The sequence below is a fragment of the Anopheles coluzzii genome, chromosome 2 (genome assembly GCF_943734685.1).
Source record: "Anopheles coluzzii chromosome 2, AcolN3, whole genome shotgun sequence".
Taxonomy (NCBI): Eukaryota; Metazoa; Arthropoda; class Insecta; order Diptera; family Culicidae; genus Anopheles; species Anopheles coluzzii.
The window spans coordinates 108,091,550-108,110,110 of record NC_064670.1 but is presented as its reverse complement, the minus strand read 5'-3'; the positions used below and the strand labels follow the sequence as shown (position 1 = coordinate 108,110,110).

General features: G+C 44.0%; 1 protein-coding gene across 2 annotated transcripts in view; it reads left to right on the top strand.

Moving 5' to 3' along the window:
- Positions 1–18,561, top strand: part of LOC120951611 (tyrosine-protein kinase Drl) — a 57,221-nt gene that overhangs the window by 31,627 nt on the left and 7,033 nt on the right. For both annotated transcript variants that reach the window (XM_049608048.1, XM_049608049.1), the window contains exons 8-12: positions 5,949–6,150; positions 6,914–7,073; positions 8,741–8,890; positions 10,422–10,638; positions 13,149–13,228. In XM_049608048.1, the coding sequence (XP_049464005.1) occupies positions 5,949–6,150; positions 6,914–7,073; positions 8,741–8,890; positions 10,422–10,638; positions 13,149–13,228 (809 nt within the window). The remainder of the gene's footprint in view (positions 1–5,948; positions 6,151–6,913; positions 7,074–8,740; positions 8,891–10,421; positions 10,639–13,148; positions 13,229–18,561) is intronic.

Sequence of the window (18,561 nt, the reverse complement as noted above, 5' to 3'; positions counted from 1 at the left end):
GAAAAAGAATGCTTAGAGCTCGCGTAATGGTTTTATATTTAGTTATGTGTAGATAGAATACGAGAATATTCAATTGAAATTACAATTGAAAATTGATTTAGTATGAAGAGTCTCATTCAAAACGCTTGTAGTAGTTTTGATTCATACGCAAAACAGCATGCTGTACGTGTTCAGAGCTTGCATAAGTGCGTACGGAGCTACAAAAGAGTGTGGAGCTTCATTGAGCTCAAGAAGAGTTCACGGGCTCGTAGAACGTATGGAGATACATTGAGAGTACATAGTGGCAGTAATAGCGCAGAGTTACATCAAAGAACGTAAATCTGTTTAGAATGAGAAGTGGCATACATTGTGCTGAGCTATATTTACTCTGCGGAGCTACAGAAGAGTGTGGAGCTGTATTGTGCTCACGGAGAGTTAAAAAATTCATTGTGTATTTCGAGTTACATTGAGTGTACGTATAAGTATTCGTTAGAATGCGAAGTTGCACTGAGAAGGCATTGATTTTGTGGAGTTTCATACATCACGATGACATATATAGACCGTACAGAGCTAAATGGAATCCTCATCTATATGTTGTGGTAAAACAAACGTCATATGAAATACAATGAACTACTGTAAAATACGCTAGTTCCAGAGCGTTCTCAATTCAATTCTTACTACTTTTATCCATACAAAACCCTTTTTTCTGTAATGTCCTTTGCTTGTGGATTGGAGGATTTTTACCAAAAATTTAAAAAAAAAATATTTTTAAGTAATGATCCAACCAAAACAATCATTTTGAAGTGAAACTACGCCTGAATTTGCAACATTCGAAAGAAACTACCTCATTCTGACCCCAATGCTCCACCCTCCCATATCCGCTTCCTGTGCCTTTTCACGCTCATCATCACGGTGGAATGTCACACTTCCGAGAGTTTACAGTTTTTGACACATGAGACCATTAACTCGAACCATTTGCAACACACACACAAACATACACACACATACTTCACATTCCATTTGCCACCTACTCTTTCGCTAATGACAGCCCGACACCCAGGCGGCGGGGAAAGTTTTGTTTATGCTCAGATGAAGAAGTTTTCCCGTATCCTGCAGGACACAAAAGGCATCAGCACCTAACCGAGGTGACAAGTAGAGTACAGTACCCTCCGGCGCTACTCTCCTGCCTGTCGGGTGTGTGTGTTTTAATGACATTTTCATCATTAATTTTGAATAGCTGCAAACCATGCCGCCCCTTTACGCACACCTACGACAATGAAGCACTCCGTCTTTTAATCCTTCCTGGCTGGCACGTTCCACCGGTGGAAAGAAACAAACCGTTCAGCAGCTCCTTTCATCGTTTGCAGCACCCGTGTGGTCCCTGATCGGTTGACCGGCTTCTGCTACGCACCGGGCGAAAGACAGTGAACGAGACAATATTTCGTGGCGCGCGGGGTGTTTGAAGAAATGAGCAGTACAGCAACGGGGCAAACCCAGCCCCAACCCTTTTTACGGGAAATGAGATCCCGGCTGCCGGCGCCCCGGAAGGTGACAACCTTCGTTGTACTTTTTTGTTGTTGTTTCTGTGTTGTGTTGTGTTGCTGTCAGCGAAGGAAAGTCGTGGTGTGGTTTGGTTTGCGAAACCAAAAATATCTCCCTCTAAACATTCTCCCTCGGCAAGCGAGGGAAGGAGTTGCGAAGGTGTTCCGCTGGTTGAAGCAAAAACGTGAAAAATATGCTGCGGTAAACTTGTGCTCTAAAAATGAAATGCTTCATGGTTAAATGATGTGCCTTTAGAGCATGCGACGCATGGGGAAAGAAAGAGGGAAACACCTTAGAAACCGGAGAGTTTGTTAATAAATTTCTTCACGAATCCTTTTCCACCCTAACGAGCACGGTATCGTTCATAGATCAAAGAAATTTCGGTTTAAATAAATGATCAAACAGACTTTATTGGGTACGGATAATTGTCTAAATAGCACAATATGGCGGCTAATAGCTCCCTCTAGCGGTGGGATCGACTGTTAAACCCTGCTGCAGCAACTCTTAGCGCGTTCTATTCCTTCATCCACTGTTGGGATTGTAATTGATTGTAACGCGCCACGGCCACGGTGAACTATTGATGCAATTAATCATCAAGCGTTTTATCGTTCACGCCTTTGGCCAGTCCACTCTCCGCTGTCAACGCCACCACTTGTAAAATCCTTGCGAATAGTTGTTCTTTTCCAACTGCCCGTTTCGCATTCCACTTCGTTGGCAACCGGCCAAACCGGGACTTGTTGAGTACGGTTCGGTACGACATTTGTAATCGTTGACGTTTTACACAATCCCCGAGTGGAAGCACATGCACACAGGAGCAGTAGCACACTGGTTAGCGTTTGATCTTTACCGTAACGTAACTGGCCACACTGGTGTGGCACGTTTTTCACCATCATCCCATCAGCTACGAACCCAGATGGTCACTTTCGGAACGTTTGCTTTCGATTTATTGCATTCCAGCGAGAGTGCTTGTTTGTGCTTTCGGTGCTGGTGCCTTTGATACACTTGCTCACTTGAACTGGTCAGTTTAAAATCGATTAAAGGTTACTTGTAGAACGGGGTCGTTTCTAGTCCCAACAACTCTATAACATCATGATATTTTTTTTACAGTTTTTTCTCAAATATTTTTCACAAACCTCTTTATTTTTCTGTGAACACATACAACCCTCTCACAATGTAATCCACAAAACAAAGAGCTTTCCCATAAACTGTAACAAGCGGCAGTGAGCAGTGAAGGAAAAATCCCAAGCTACCAAGCGCTTCATTGTATCAATCATCTCCCTTCACTGTCGCTGAATCGTATCCGGTGACGTACAGCTACACTGCGACCATTTCTCTGCAGTGTCTTGCAATATTTTCATCTACGTCTACCAACGTGCTGCCGCTGCCGTACTGTTCAGCTGCTGAGCTTTGAGTTCGTTTTACTTTGTGGAGCATTTTCTTTCTTTTTTTTTTTTTTTTGAGTCTGACCATGCCGGTTGCTGCTGCTGATGGTGCTTGCACGTTGAGTAGAGTATCCTGTTCCTGAAAGAATTTCGAAACAGCAATTCATTGCATCGCTTTCGTTGGTTAGCGAGCACTGTTGGGTGTGTCGAAAAGTTTTGTGTTCTTTTGGTGCCAAACAAAGCATGCGCTTTATAAAACACCCGTCGTGAGTTCAAGCCCAGTAAGGGATGATCCTTCCATAGACAGTCCAACTATCCTTAACCTATTTCATGTTAAACTTACCAGGTAAGAACTAAAAGTTTGTTTGCCTGGGCTGTAATGATTCATGCCAAAATCTTTAAGCTAGTATGTCACGTTTATGAAGACTACAAGGACAGAGGGAACGTGGTAGGCCTAAGTTGATGTGGCTAGAAGGCGTGGAAGCATCCGCTAATATGTCCTGGATAAAGGTGTCCGCTAACCTGTCAAATCCTATACGATTGTTGGGGTTTCATGTCTTGTTAGATAGGTGTCAGAACGCAGTCAAAGTAAGTAAGTGATCTAGTGAATAAGTGATGACATGTTGCTTTACATGGAGTGGTGACGTCATTTCAGCCTGCCGATGTCAAACTCAATACAAAAAAAGTCTAAAAATACCCCAATTTGAACGCATTTTCAACTCTCTTGATTTGTGCCTTACGTGTCCCCCATTTACTACTTTCATTTGTTTAAAATAAAATTTGTTCCCGAAAATGATTATCAAATACAATAAATTGTAGTGATTCACTCAATTTATGGAGTCGGTGAATTGAACTAGAACTGTAATAAAACATGAGTCATCTGATGACATAACTAAAAATTAAACAGGACGGAGTAAAGAGTTTCGCACAACTTTTCCATCCACCCAACGCTCCAACACCCGCGCCAGCACCGGTGCAAATGCTGGTGAGGTACAATTTTTCTCTCACCGATTTCAACAAACGCCCGGGTGTTGATGGATGGAAACCGGAGTTCAAACTGACAATAGAGTTTCCCCCCGTTGCGCGAGTGCATCCTTTTGACCAGCGGCTTCTGCCATCCATTTATCAACCCGGGACTCCCGGGTTGTGCCGTGCCGCAACCCCGTCCTACCCATTAACCGGTTGCGATTCGAGATGCTGCTCGTACTTCTTGTGCAGCTATTTCTTCACGCCTTTTTCGAATGAATACCACCCAACAACGACGTTCATTGGATGCTCAGGGTCCATGTTTTATTCAGCAGGCAGAAACAGACCAGAAGCACTACGACCAACCTCGGTCGGTACCTTCCGTATTCACCCGCACTGTTCAATATTTGCGCAAATGCACGGGGGCGCGTTGCTAACGAACCACGATTTTTATACATGAGCAAGGAGGTGTGAGTCCCTCAGCAGGCTTTAGGGGATCCACAAGCACGGGTAAGAAAGCTGGCCCGGTCGGCTTTATGCAATGCAATCGCAATTTTTCGCCAACGAAAAAGCTCTCAATTATCGAGATGCTATCGAGTGAGCGGGGGCGATTAGTTCTGGAGTTCAACGGGAGTGGGAATGATAGCGCACTAAATCGATGGTTCATTAGGGTGCATCTTTAACTAAGCGAATTCCTTGTTTCATTTTCATTATCTATTAGAAGCGCACACAAAAATGCCCCAAAAGAGCTCTTAAATATTATTCTTGATGAGCCCATCCTTCTCAAACATGTTCTAAATCTCTTACTGACATCAATACTTTACCAAGCGATCGATTAGCTTCTGATATGTTGCAAGATTTTGCCCTACAATCGAACCCGTCCCCGATTGAAATTAATCCCTTAAATCTGTCCTAAATCTTTATCACCCAGCGCTCGTTGATACCTTCGCCAATCCTTTCAAAGTGCTAACCTAATCCGAAGCTTAATGAAAGTAATGCGTACGCCTACCGCCCAACCATATTAACTCGACAGCAACGACGGGCCTCGTCCGATTTGCCGACGAGATAATCACGCTCGTATACCTTCACCCCTTCCAAAGCAGCCGTATCGATTCTGTTAGCGGAGCTTTACGTTGGCTTATCAAATTTCTCTAATCATCAATGAAGCGCCATAAACATGAAACCCCCATTGCTCCAACCGTGCCAATGTCCAATATCAAGACCCCGGGCAAATACCAATTCTCTTGGGGCCTACGTCCAAATCTTGTGGTCCGTTCGAATCCGTTCGAGCTTAACAAATAAAGAATCAACTCCTCCGGTAGGACAATATAGTAGGACAGGCGTTGCGTAGGGTTTTCTTGTGCAGTCGGGCCTGAAATTTCATTTTCCACCTCCACCCGCCAAAACGACAAAAGGATAGTTCCTGTGTCGGTCGGCACGGCGTGAAATGGCTCTTCGACACGCAATCTTCACGCTGGTGACTCAAGTCACCGGAGCTTCCGAAAGCAGCAAGCAAATGTCCCCATAATAAGCAATGACAGTCGTTGACGCAAATAGGCAGAAAAGCAAAAAAAGACAACACAAGCAGGCACCTTCCAAAACGAGAAAAGGATTGTCTTTGTGTCCGGGGCTGTTGCGGCTCGGAAAACCGGGAAGGTGAACCCGAAGCCCGGGCGAAACGACTTGACGTGTTGGTAATTGCGTAGGCTCTGCGTGATAGAACTCGGAATGCTTTTGGGCAGGTTATGCTTTTTGCCCGCCTTGGCTCGGTGTCGGATGTGCCGGATGCCTGTTCTTGGTGCTAGGGCCGTACCACCCGGAAAACCCCAAAATCCCGAAACGTCAGTTTGAGAATAGTACGAGAGAGCGAGCAAAGGCACCAGCGCCGTGTGAGATCTTTTAGTGCGACGGTGTTATTGTTCATTTGGTTGAGATTTTCCACAAATCCCTCGTTCGGTGGTGCTGTTTGTCGCTGCACTAACGCTACTTCCCAACCCAATCCGAACCCCATCGAACGTCGGTGGCCCACGTTAGACGTTAGACCGTTAATGGAGCTTTCCGCTGTTGCTGTTTTCGCAGGTCTACAGCCTATCGACGCCAGCGCGAAGCATCCACAGCAACGGCTCGAACCCGAAGGACAAGCTGCGACGGATTGCCGTGTCCCCGGGTACCATCCTCTGCCAGCAGCTCGTCCAGGAGGGCACGTACGGCCGGATCTACAGCGGCATCCTGCATCATCCGCTCGGTGAAACGCGTGACGTGCTGATCAAAACCGTGGTCGGTAAGTACCGTGGGTGGTCCTAGCGTGCATGGGCAGGGTCAGTGCACGTGGAGCACGATCGTTTGCGTTGGGGAAAGGTTAATACACCGCGGGCAGCTTTGGGCAGTTAGTTACACAAAGAAGCGCATTTTGAACATAAACTTTAGAGATGAGATGGTCCCTAAGGGGAAAGTAATTGTATGTTTACCTAACCTTTGCCTCAAAGTAACACATTTTCGCTTTTGAGCCACTTATTTCTAGTAGCAGATCCTAGTTTTAGTTTTTAATTTCTCTAGTTTTGCGCTATGGCCATCAAGATTTGTCAGTAAGACACTTTGTGCAACAATAAATAATTCTTTTAATGTGTTTTTACGTTGTGGCTTCTATTTTGAGTTACAAAAAAGGGCTTCACAAATAATTTTTTACGATTTTCATGCCAATTTTGAAAACTTCAAGCAGTTTTGTTAATTGAAGCGCTTTTTAAGGTAATAAGAACTACATGTTTGTGATTTGGATACATTTGAGGCAAAAATAGAAGCAAACGCTACAAAATAAATATTGTTTGTACAGAATTCTTGTCAACTATATTAACTGTTTTAGTTTTGATGCCTTAAATTTTCTAGTTAATCATTCTTCATTTTAATTCAAACAGTTCTATTACACATTTCCACAACTATCGAAACGTAAATTACTGCTCAAACTATGCCCAGAGCTTTACCGTTCTCTCTCCAATAAAATGATCCATTGACTTTTCTTCTCATCTGTGGTTTTCTCTCCCACCCAGACGGTGCCTCGCTAAGCCAGGTGGCTTATCTGCTGTCGGAAGGATCGACCCTGTGTGGCATCTCCCATCCCAACATCCTGTTCCCGGTGGCGGCCGTCACCGAGCTGTCGGGGCCACCGAAAGTCGCCTACCCACTGGCGGCCAAAGGAAACCTCAAACTGTAAGTAATGTCTTCTGCTTGAGCCCTGCTTGCCCTGCTCTACTACCGTCCCGAACGTCACCTCCAAAACGTGCGCCAATAGCACAGCAAATGTAAAAACAAGATTTATATACTACTACGTCCAATCTTTAGTTCTCCATTGCTTCTACGCTCCGCATCCATTGGTTTGTTTGCAAAACACATCATGATCGTGGCTTTTTTTTTTTTTTGGTGCCAAGACAATATGAAACACCAGCAGGAAAAACAATGTCGAGTTTCTTTTTAAAAACGAAAAGGCACGACGAAACAACCTCGCATCAGTTCCTGAATAAACATTACACGACCTGTGTTTTTCGGTTGGGCTCGATTTCAGAATCTGCCGCACCGCACTGCTGTGTATCCCAAGACGGTGCCTCGCTCGAATGACTCCAAAACCCTCGGCACACGAGCCACCCAGCATTCTGCAAAGGTTTTCCGTCACTCTTTTTCTGTTAGCCACTGCCGTCTGAAAAGCAACAAACAAAATGTCATTCGGTTGGATTCTTTTTCACAGCGGCCTTTTTTTCTCTTTTATTGCTACAAGCAAGCACCGGAAATGTATTCACTTGCCAGCTTGCAAAAGCGTTCTCCAATAAGGCTGCTCCAACCTCTGCTTTGCCGTTTCTTTGCCGGCATCCGATTTGTCCCCCGTCATTGTCGACCCGATTGAACGGTGCTACATTTATCAAATAGACATTAGCAAGCCAAACCGTTAGCGTTGGGAGAAATCAAAGTGGCAAGAACCTTTTGTCGATGTGGGATAAAAGGCCAATGCTAGAAGGGTAAGGTTTCTGGTTTTCCTCCGGCTCAAACACAAGCAGCGCACGCTGGAAAAGAAATCATACATTTTCCACGTGGCAAACGGTGGTATGCGCCATCCTTTGCGCTGGAATGTTTTCTACCGGTTTCGGTATCCTTTTACCAGCCACCACATGCCACATAATGTTGGCAACGGATGTTCGGGGTTAGGGATAACACGTTTCACTTTCAGCTTTGTTTTTACTTCACTTTTCATGTTCTACCCTTACGGTTTGGGTTGCAGCATCTTAAGAGTAACCGATATGCCGTCCTTAAACGCGCTGAATGATGCGGTTTGATGTAGGCCCGCTTTCAAAGAACACACAGGCTGAGCTCCAAGAAAAAGGGACCTCCCTTCCTTTGGTGTAGCAATGCGGGTGGAATGAATTCTGACTGATTATTGAGCACATGAAACGATTGCATTGAATCGAGATGGCAGAATATCGTATTCACTGCCAAGCATCGGGATTCTGCTCCACCAGCCAAACAAACAGTTCCTTTTTTTGATAAATCGTTTTATGTAACGAAAAACCCTTCGGTCTCTCACGATGATATGCACGATGATACACCCCGTACAAGTACTTCCCAATTTTTCTCTGTCAATATTTAACCTCACAATTTGGGCTGCTCCATGTTCGAGTGCGAGATTATCTCCATCCCCCCAGCTCGTCAAAAGTAAGCAGAAAAAACAAACCTCCACTAGCGTATGTTTGTCCCGGGCGCAAAACCTCAGAAAGCAAATCACCATAAATTTAAAACCAATCTTCTGCCAATCTACCATCCTGGCTGACCGCGAACCACGCTTTGCCGTTCGGTTCTTCTGCTTTTTTCCGTTTCTTTTTACCATCCAGCTACCTGCAAAGCTGCCGGGAGATCGGTATTCAAAATTCGCAGCTCAGCACCCGACAGCTGGTGGAGTTTGGGCTGCAAGTAGCCCGTGGCATCTCGCACCTACACTCGCTCGGCGTACTGCACAAGGACATCGCTACCCGGAACTGTGTGTAAGTAATACGGGCGGGGTTTGGTGGAATGGGGGAGGGGGGGTTAATAGAGGGGGGTATAAAAGCAAGTCACATAAACATCACCATCATCTGTAACTGATGTGCAGCGGTGGGAAATCAAATCTCTTGCCGGCGGGCTTGAAAACTGGAGCGCTGGTCCCAAAACAACATAACAACATTTTGGGCCGAATCTCCAACCGCTCCGGGGGTAAAGAATGATGGGTGCTGGGTTTGTTTTGGGCTTTCGGTTATGTTTCTGTCGCTGTCGGTGGAGGCTGCGTTTGAAAGCTTCTGGATGGGTTTCGGTGGCGCCACAGCGTTACTTGGAGGATAGACTGAGTGGGCAAAGAAATGGTGCAAATAATGTTCGATGGAATAGCAAAAACGTCCTACGCATTTCATTAACGTCTGATAGAATGGATGGAGACTGAGTTCAGTTTCAGTTTATTGCTGACTTGTTTAGCAATGATTTTTATGAAGGATTTTGTTGTAGAATCGTTGAAATAGCATGAATAGTTAACATACAATAATGCCAACTATTAAAAAAGCAGCTTAAAAAACTATTAAAAAACCTATGAAGGATATGACCAGCGAAGAATTTTTTACAAAATAATAATAAAAATTAGGAAGAACATCTCAACTTCAACTATTCAACTATTTTATTATAATTTGTATATTCTACTTTTTAAGACTTTTTATGTTTTATGTTAAGTTTATCAACGTCATTGATGAAATGAAATTTTCAACGAGAAAATTATCTAATCTAACCGTAAGTTTGAATCAGAAAGAGTGTGAAGTAATAACACAATTGTGAAATATTTAAAGTACATTTTTCTATAAATCGTTACTAAATAAACTAAAAGAAAACTGATCCAGTTCTACAGTTGAAACGGTGGAATTTTCTCATTATCGCTGTCTTGTGTGTCTTAGATCACTTTAATTCTGTACAATTTACATGGCCAAACACTACCTAACCATGTAGGAACTGTTTTTGATTCTTTAGTACGCGTGCGTTTGCTCTATAGACTCTAATTCTCTTTAATATAGGCATTTGATTTACTTTGTTTGGAAAAGACTTAAATTTAGAATCTCACTCAACGAACAACAGCTTAATATTGAAGAAATTTAATATTTATGTTATGCGTTTCCAAAAACCTTGTAATTCTTGGAATGTTTTACACACATTTGTTGTCTTTTCAATTTTTAAGCTTATTTAAGAATTGTTTTAATTAAAATTGCTCTGGGATTTTGCTTCATTTGTCAAACAAAACGACTCTAAACCGATTTGCCGCATCCCACATTGTGCCATCTATCTGCGTGCAGATAATGGGCCCGTAAGTCGGCTTCAAAAGTATACGCACACTAACAAGAAACCACAATTCATCTCGCCCGAAAACGACTCCTTTGGGAATTGATCCAGCCATCACGAGTTTCGCCGCAGAAGCACAAGCAACAACAAGCGCAGGAAAAAATCTGATTCATTTTTTGTCTTTCCTTCCCATTCCCATAACCAAAAAACCGTACCCCACAGCCTAGACGTCGAGCTGAACGTTCGTGTTTGTGATAACGCCCTGTCCCGGGACGTCTTCCCGAGCGACTACCACTGCCTGGGGGACAACGAAAACCGGCCGATCAAGTGGATGGCGCTGGAAACGCTCGAGAAGAAGTTCTTCACCGCATCGAGCGACATCTGGAGCCTGGGGGTGCTGCTCTGGGAGCTAGCAACGCTAGCCGCGATGCCGTTCGAGGTAAGTGCCAGGTTAGACGATAGGGTACAGTGACCACTTCACCGTTTATGCTAACATTACATCAATCACAATCAGAATTCCCCCACCTGCTCCAGCTCGCGTGAACGGTTGCGGTGCATTAAAATATTATATTTACTCTTACCCAGTACGGGGACTCGAAGCGTGCGCCACACTAATGGCTACAGGCTTGTCTGTTTATTTATGATTTCGTCACTTGCAAACACCCGCCCGGATCGGGCACTGGAAACACCGGAACGAACCCAACGCAATGTACTTCAACGGCATGAAATGACACACCAGAGCGGTGGTGGAGTAGTCCGATAGTCACCCACGGGACACCCTTCAAGTCTGCCCCATTAGCGATAATGGCGATGGCGTTGACCTATTTCCGATCGTGCACTCATCGTCGGCGCCATACTTTTCGTACCTCCACACTGTCGAGTGCTGTAATTTTGATGGGTCCTCTCTTTTTCTCACACACACACACACACACACACACACACACACACACACACACACACACACACACACACATTCCAGCGACCAAATCATCGAAACTGACCGGTTTGGCCATAGACCACAAAACCGCATCGTTTGGAAATATTGGACAAAATAAACAGCAGTCTTCGGTCGGTCGGTCTGGTCTGATTTGAATGATAAATTTCCCCCGAGGAGCCAGTCAGTAAGAACATTTGGGGGTGTTTTTTTCGCTCCCTGGTAATGTGTTACCGTCTCTGCCTTCAAGTTCCAATTTCAATTCCACCACAGCTGCGTCGCATGTGCGTCTCTCTCTATGTGTGTTTGTGTTTTATAGGCTTTCGGTAAAGCATTTTCCGAAAAGCCCACTATGGGCATTAGGCTGCGCTTGTGTGTAGCCATTACATTGATTATGAATTAATAATAAATAACAGTCAATTAATTAAATTGATTCTTTCCGCGGATCTTCGTGCCCCGCACACCAAACCCAACAGTGAAAACCCAAACAGACGCGAAACGAAAATGTGCCCGCAGCAATCGGATAGCTTCGGCGGATTTTGCCTTGTGGGATTTCTTCTCCGCTGCAGATCCTAACACCCAGCGGACGGGTCAGTGGACGGTCCCGAGAGGCAGCGTGGTAATAACACTTTAAGCGCAACAATAATCATAATCATTTCGCGCTTGCTTCCCGTTCGCTTCCGATGGCATCAGCGTGATTGTGTCGCTGGCAACCCGGCGGCTCATAAATCCGGCTAATCGTTTTCAATTCTTCATGTGCACTGGAGTGGACGAGGTCCTTTGCCAGATCTGGGTTTTATATAAGCTGGCCGGTTCATTTTATTTACTAGCCTCATCGGTACAATATTGTCTTCCAGCTTCGATACTCATACCTCAAAACTCGGGATCCAAGCTGAAATGGGCAGTAATGGGCAAAAGGGAATACTTTTTACTGCTGCTTTTTTGTTCACTTCTCATCCTTGTTTTCCGTTACGTTGTGGCAAGGAAAACAATGCAGCAAAACAAATTTTACAACAAACTCACAACTTGAAGGAACTCTCTCTTTCTCCCTTCTCTTTCTCATTCTATCCCTCAAAATGATTCCTTACATTGCCCATTACGCAGCTCATTACAGGAAAGAATTCGTACCATTTTCATTCCCTTCCAGGGAGGGGCCGGAGGGTGGTCAGACGAAATATTTAGGCCCAGGCAATAATGTTTTGTTCACCCCGACAGTCTGCCTGCCATTATGAGCATCGTTTTTTCCCGCTCTTATGAGAGTTTCCCGGGCGGCAGCAGCAGCATAATTGCGAAACACATCCCATTTCCCGGGATTTTTTTCTTTCTTTTCGTCCATCCTCCAGAACTTCCCTTCACCGATGGTCACTCCTTTCTTTGATCATGGGCCATGGAATGGGAAGCGGACGGGATGCGCCATACCCCCTGAAAGGGAGATAGAGAGCGAAGGCAAAGCAAATGTGGACGCACACGCTTCCCATCCTTTTTGAATGTTGTTTTTCCTCCCCATTCGCACTGTTGCAAAGATATTAGATTTCTTCCCCTATCGCCCTGTTTTGCCGCACAATGAACGGTGTGTGGATGGTGCGGTGGCCTGGGGACTAAATTATTTCATTGTCTTTGATCCCTTCCTTCCTTTCTGGTTTGCCCCGTGTGCTCACAGTTTTGCTCCGTTTCATCCCTATAATGTTCACCCCTTTCTGCCGTTTGTCGGGGTAGGTCTGTCCGCCGTTGCGTCCCGATAAGTCCCTTACACGAGAGTTTTATTTGCTTTTCACACTCACTTAACGCATCCCCGTTATGGATGGATTGTCCTTAATGTTTTGTCCACTTCGCGCTCTTCTTTCCGTTGCGCCGTCCCATTTGCGCGTGGAGATTTGTCCTTGCTTGCTGGCTGCCTGCCCATCGTCGTTTTAATAGCTGGCATTGCAAAGGATTACTCCTTAGTGTCGTTCTGCATTACTGTACTGATGCGACATTGTATTGTGACTCCTTCTCTCTTTCTCTCTCTTTCGCAGGAGGTGGACTGTTTCGAATTATCGGCTTACCTACGGGATGGCTATCGGTTAGCACAGCCCGTCAACTGTCCGGATGAGTTGTAAGTATCTGCCCTTGATTACTCTTTTTTTTCCTTTCACACGATTGTTTTGATTCTACGACTATGGCTGGTTTTGGGTGTGTAAGGAGGTAGGGTAAACTGATTAAATTATGGAAGTATTGGACAAGCGACACTTTGCTTGATCTTGATTATATGGATGACCTAGCTCAACACGGTTTGGTGGGAGTACGTTTTCACACTAAACTGAGCAATTCCATGGAGTAAACTAAATTGAAGATGGTTTTTTTTGTGTCGTAAACGAATATAGCTGTAGAATGATGGCGGTTTATGATTGTCAATTTTGAGTTATAATTCTGTGCACTGCTTTAAATGGTTTTGGACTGGTTTTGGATGGTTTCCACTCAGAAAAATTACTTTACTCTTACCAGATGAATAACAAATATAAATTGTGAATTTCTTAAGCAGCAGTAAGGTTATTGATTAGAATTCCATGTGTATAGTTGCTTCTTCTTCTCCTTCTTTGGCACAACAACCGCTGTCGGTCAAGGCCTGCCTGTACCCACTAGTGAAGTGAGCTTGGCTTTCAGTGACTTATTGTTACCATAGCAGGAACCGTGTATGGGGACACGGTCGAAGCGAGACTTGAATCCATGACGGGCATGTTGTTAAGTTTAAATTTAAATCTGATCTGAACTTTCAATTGGAATCAGTTTTGGATTCAGAATCCGTTCCGGTATTTAACTTAGTTTCAATGCTCGGGGTAAGTTTTCAATTTCGATCATTTTCAACGATGTTCTAAATATTTGGTGAAATTTGTGCTAAGAGGTCTTAGCTATTGGTGGTCTCTTCAATGTAATTAGAATACATCTAATTTAATTCTAATAAATAATCGGAATTGGATCCGGACTCAACTCCGAAATCAATTGAGCTATTGGTCCCAGAATTGATTCCGGAATCGACTCCAGAATTGTTTGAAGAACCAAGTAATCTCGACTGTCCACCACTAACAGTTAGGTAGGGATTGACTGTCTGAATAAGAAAAGATCCATTTTGGAATGGATGCATCCATGTGGAATCTTGTGCATCCTTTTTTATAGAAACCACCATTAAAATGCTCCATCCACAAAAAATTCACCTCGAAATAACACCCAAATGCAATGAATCACACATGAAAACCAAATCCATCATTTGCTACATCATTATAGCTTTTCATTATTAATTATGCGAACCCGCTAGTAACCCGAATTATAAAACAGAAACGTAAAAAAAGAACATTTCCCATTTTATCCTCATAATTAACGAACCATTTCAGCAACACTTCCCAGTTGCACCCTGAATCATATTCTCGCTCCCATATTAAACTTATGCGTCACGTTCTGATGGTTTCGGTCGTAAAAATTCAATACCATTTCTAAACGAGCGACTGCCGGCCCCGCAAAATAACTGCTCTCATCAGCAGAATTTGCCGAAAAATTAATTCCGCTACTCGTTTGTTCATATGTGCGTGTTTGCGTATAGGCGTCTCTGTTCAAAAGCACAGTGAACCATCAATTTGCTGCCGCCATGTTGCTGCCCTAATAAAATCGCTAACAACACATCGTAAAATGTTTATCCTTCATCATCGGGGCGCAGAGTGCAGGTTCGCGCACAACCACGCTGCAGCCATTGCCGACATGTGAAGGAAATTGGAACGATGATCTTGTTATTCTTTTTTTCCTCCTCCTCCTATCTGTCCTAACCATACTCCCACGACTCAGATTATTTGATTCATCTGCATGAGCCTTCCCTAATCGTCGCACTTCCGGTGCCAAAAAGCGCGGATACGAATCTTTTAAACACGCTGATCGCAGGGCTGTACCTCGCAAAATATGCTTTTGCCACAGGCGATTTGGCGAAGGAATGACTTTGCGTGAAACAATGTACAGCAACACCAACATCAACGGAACGTGGCGTAAATGATCAAATTGCAGGTTGTTAAACACTAGCGAAAAAGATCATCTACCTTGCGCGTTTGCTACCGCATGGTCATGGTACATGAGAGTCAGCACAAACACGCACGCTTCACTGAAGAGATAGAGAGGGGAAAAAATGGCCACAAAACTCACCTCACTGCAAGCACGATTGTGCTTCCCGTAACGGTTGTAAAGTTGCACTTTATGTCGACCCATAAAAACGTATCTTGGCACGACCGTAAAGAAGCCTGCCACACATCTGCACATGGTGCGGCAGGCAGATGTTGTGGGTGCCGGGAACGGCCGAAGAGCCCTCGAGGTGTTTATGAATAAAATTACCTCCGGCGGAAAATGGCTACCGGTACCGGGTATGGGTCGGGTATGGTAGGGCTAATAAGCGACAGTGGATTTTTGGAAGATGTGGATCTGTGAATTTTGGGTTTAAATAAAAGCAAAACAAAACGGAAAAGGTATGGTTTTGCAGTTAAAAATGTCTATGAAAGTATGGAGGATACGTCGGAGTGGAATTGTTGAAAATTTAAAATTTCCACATTTTTTATTCGAATAGTTCATGAATTTGTGTTTTGATTTTGGTCGTTCTTTTGCGACTCTTAGTTTTAGTATAAGCTATGCTGTCCAATCTACCATATTAATTCACACTGCATCTGTAGTTTGTTGTTATCCAGTATTTTGTAGTCTTGAAAATCCAATCAACATGTTAATAAGGATAATGATACTTAACCTTCATTGTTTGTTGAATCAACCATATGTGAATGCTGTAAATTTATCATACTACATATTTTCACCAGGTAACAGCGGTTTAAAACGATGTTTCCAGGAACAGGACATATTTTCGACAATTATTGATATTAGGACTGATCCCCTAAAAACCATACCGAGCACTGAATCCTTTATTCATAACGATCTTAGAGCTACTGCTGGACCCAACCCAACCTGGACCTGGAACCGATCCGACATCCATTCCGTGCCTGAAAATGCCATTTTGTATCTTCTGGAACATATCCTCCCGGGCTATCAGGCTAACCTTTAAACTATTCCCGAACCTAACGAATTAAATGCGTAATGTAATAGCTACATCAGACAAATGTAATGAGCATTACCCCAGGAATGTAGTATAATGTATATGTTGATCTAATCTTCAGAACTATATTAACAAAGTTTTATGATAAGAATTGGAAGAAAAGGTTACAGGGTTTCCCAGGAGTTCTCATAGCTGTGGGACACTTTGTTTGCTCCTTCTTGAAATGAGCCTAATGTAATGAGAATTGGACTCTATTGCACCCTTGTTGAATAAATCCAATAGAAATTTTCGAGGAGCCTGTTCGAAAAGGGTGCCATATAGTCCAATTTTCATCATATGACGTTCACTTCCCATAAGAAAGAGTCTAGGAAGTGTTCCACAAATATGAGAACTCATGGAAAACACTGTATCAGTACGTTTAGAGTTCCTATTTAAAAATATAGTTTCGTATTTTAGGCCATCTCGGTTCAAATTGAATGTGATCCTATTAACCTAACAGGTTGTCCTCCTCATTCCAAACGAACTGATGATCATTTCAAGATCAATAATCTAACAAAATGTAAACGAGCTCCTTGTACAAAATTGATTGATAAGAAATGTTTCTCATAAAACATCCGCTTACTACGAAAAAATTGCATGGAATGACGTAAAGCTAATATTTTCGAAGCGATAAAGGGAACAGATTTTCGAACAGAACTCAGCAACATTAGGACATCAATATCAGCATCAATCACTAACCAAACATAGTAAAGCTGCATCACTATTACCCAAGTTAGTAACTTGCAGTTTCACCCACAACGGTTGTCAGCATAACCCTAAACTAAATATTTACCCTTCATAAACAAACAACTCCACAAACAGCCCTTAGGCAAGTGTCCTTCTCGCGTTATTATTGTGCTTGTGCCCGCCGGCACATAGCTATTCCGACTCATCCATTCTGCACTTCCGCTTTGCTCGATGTTTTTGTTTTTCCTTGCACAAAAAATCATTTACATACCGTTACGCCTCGCCAGCAAACCGAATGGCGGGTGCTTAAAATAACGACCGACATTCACGGCTCGTGTTGTTGCTGTCAAAACATTCAGCCCAAACGATTTGCCAGTTCCTCTTAGAATTGCCGCATCTTCCCACCGCATCGCCCCATTACCCATCGAAGCATCGCAATGCAACGCATCTTCCACGCGGGAAAACACAATCAAAAGATCGTACTTGCATCTGTCTATATACCCTTATCGCCAGGACAGTTCACTACTATCGTATCGCACGGTTCTAGGAAGGAAGTTCCTGTGCAAGAGAAGGGCAAAACTAACCATCACTGGGCTGGAATTTAATGCTCATTTATTCCGCACAGCTTCGCCCATTATCGGTGATTCTGGGAAACGCCATCTCGCCAAAACAGTTTCCCCCCCCCCCCTTGATGCACCGCCCAAGACGCTTCACGTCCTTTTGGTGACGCTGTGCACCGCGTGGTTCAATTCCAAGTATACGCCCGCAACGCCTCATCACTAGCTCGGAAATGGCAAAACAAAACACCCCCCCCCCCCCCCAACTCGTTGGATGCAAGAACCAAATGCCATTAGCTGTAAGGAAAAAGCTGTAAGCGATTCTACCCAAAAGCGCTCCCTATTTCCATTCCCGGAAACCAACCTCTCACCATCGCACTGCAGAGCGGATGAAACGGTTTCATGTCGCGACAAGCGCAACATTGGACAAGGCGCGCAAAAACGCGCGCGTTGCACAGGCAAGCATAAATCCAGCAGGAATTCTCTCACCCCATGAAAGCGTGCACTGCAGGCTAATGGAGTTGAATAATTCAACTTTTTTAAATAAAGACACCACTACCACACGGGCAGCGCTAGCCTGCATGCAAAACACGAACACGACGAAAAGGATCGCGGCTGCCGTTTGCGATGTAACGATGTCGCCAATCTTTATTTCCTTCCGATAGCGCTTTTGAGAAGGAAACACAGGGAACACAGGGACACAACCACAACAAACAAACAAACAGACATTGAGCAGTAGAAGAAGAAAAACAACCCACAGCATCACCAAGTTGGTCCGTTTTACATCCCGCCTCAAGCTCTCTCTCGCTCGAGTGGCACACGTTCGATGGGAAAAGTTTCCACTAAAGTATGGCCAAAAAGTGTCGCCCGCTTCCGCTGTGTTCGGGATCATAAAGTGCAAATAAAAGCCTTCACCGTGTCTGCGAGAGCGCACAAACGCGACGGGAAGTGAAGCATAAACTAAGGGAAAAGTTGTTCGGTTTGTTTTTTTTTTTTTGTTCTTGCTTGTCGCCCGCGAATGAACCTCATTTTACGACAGCTTTACGGACAAGGGATGCATATTATGGGAGGTGATGGGAGGGAGTTGGTGTTCAG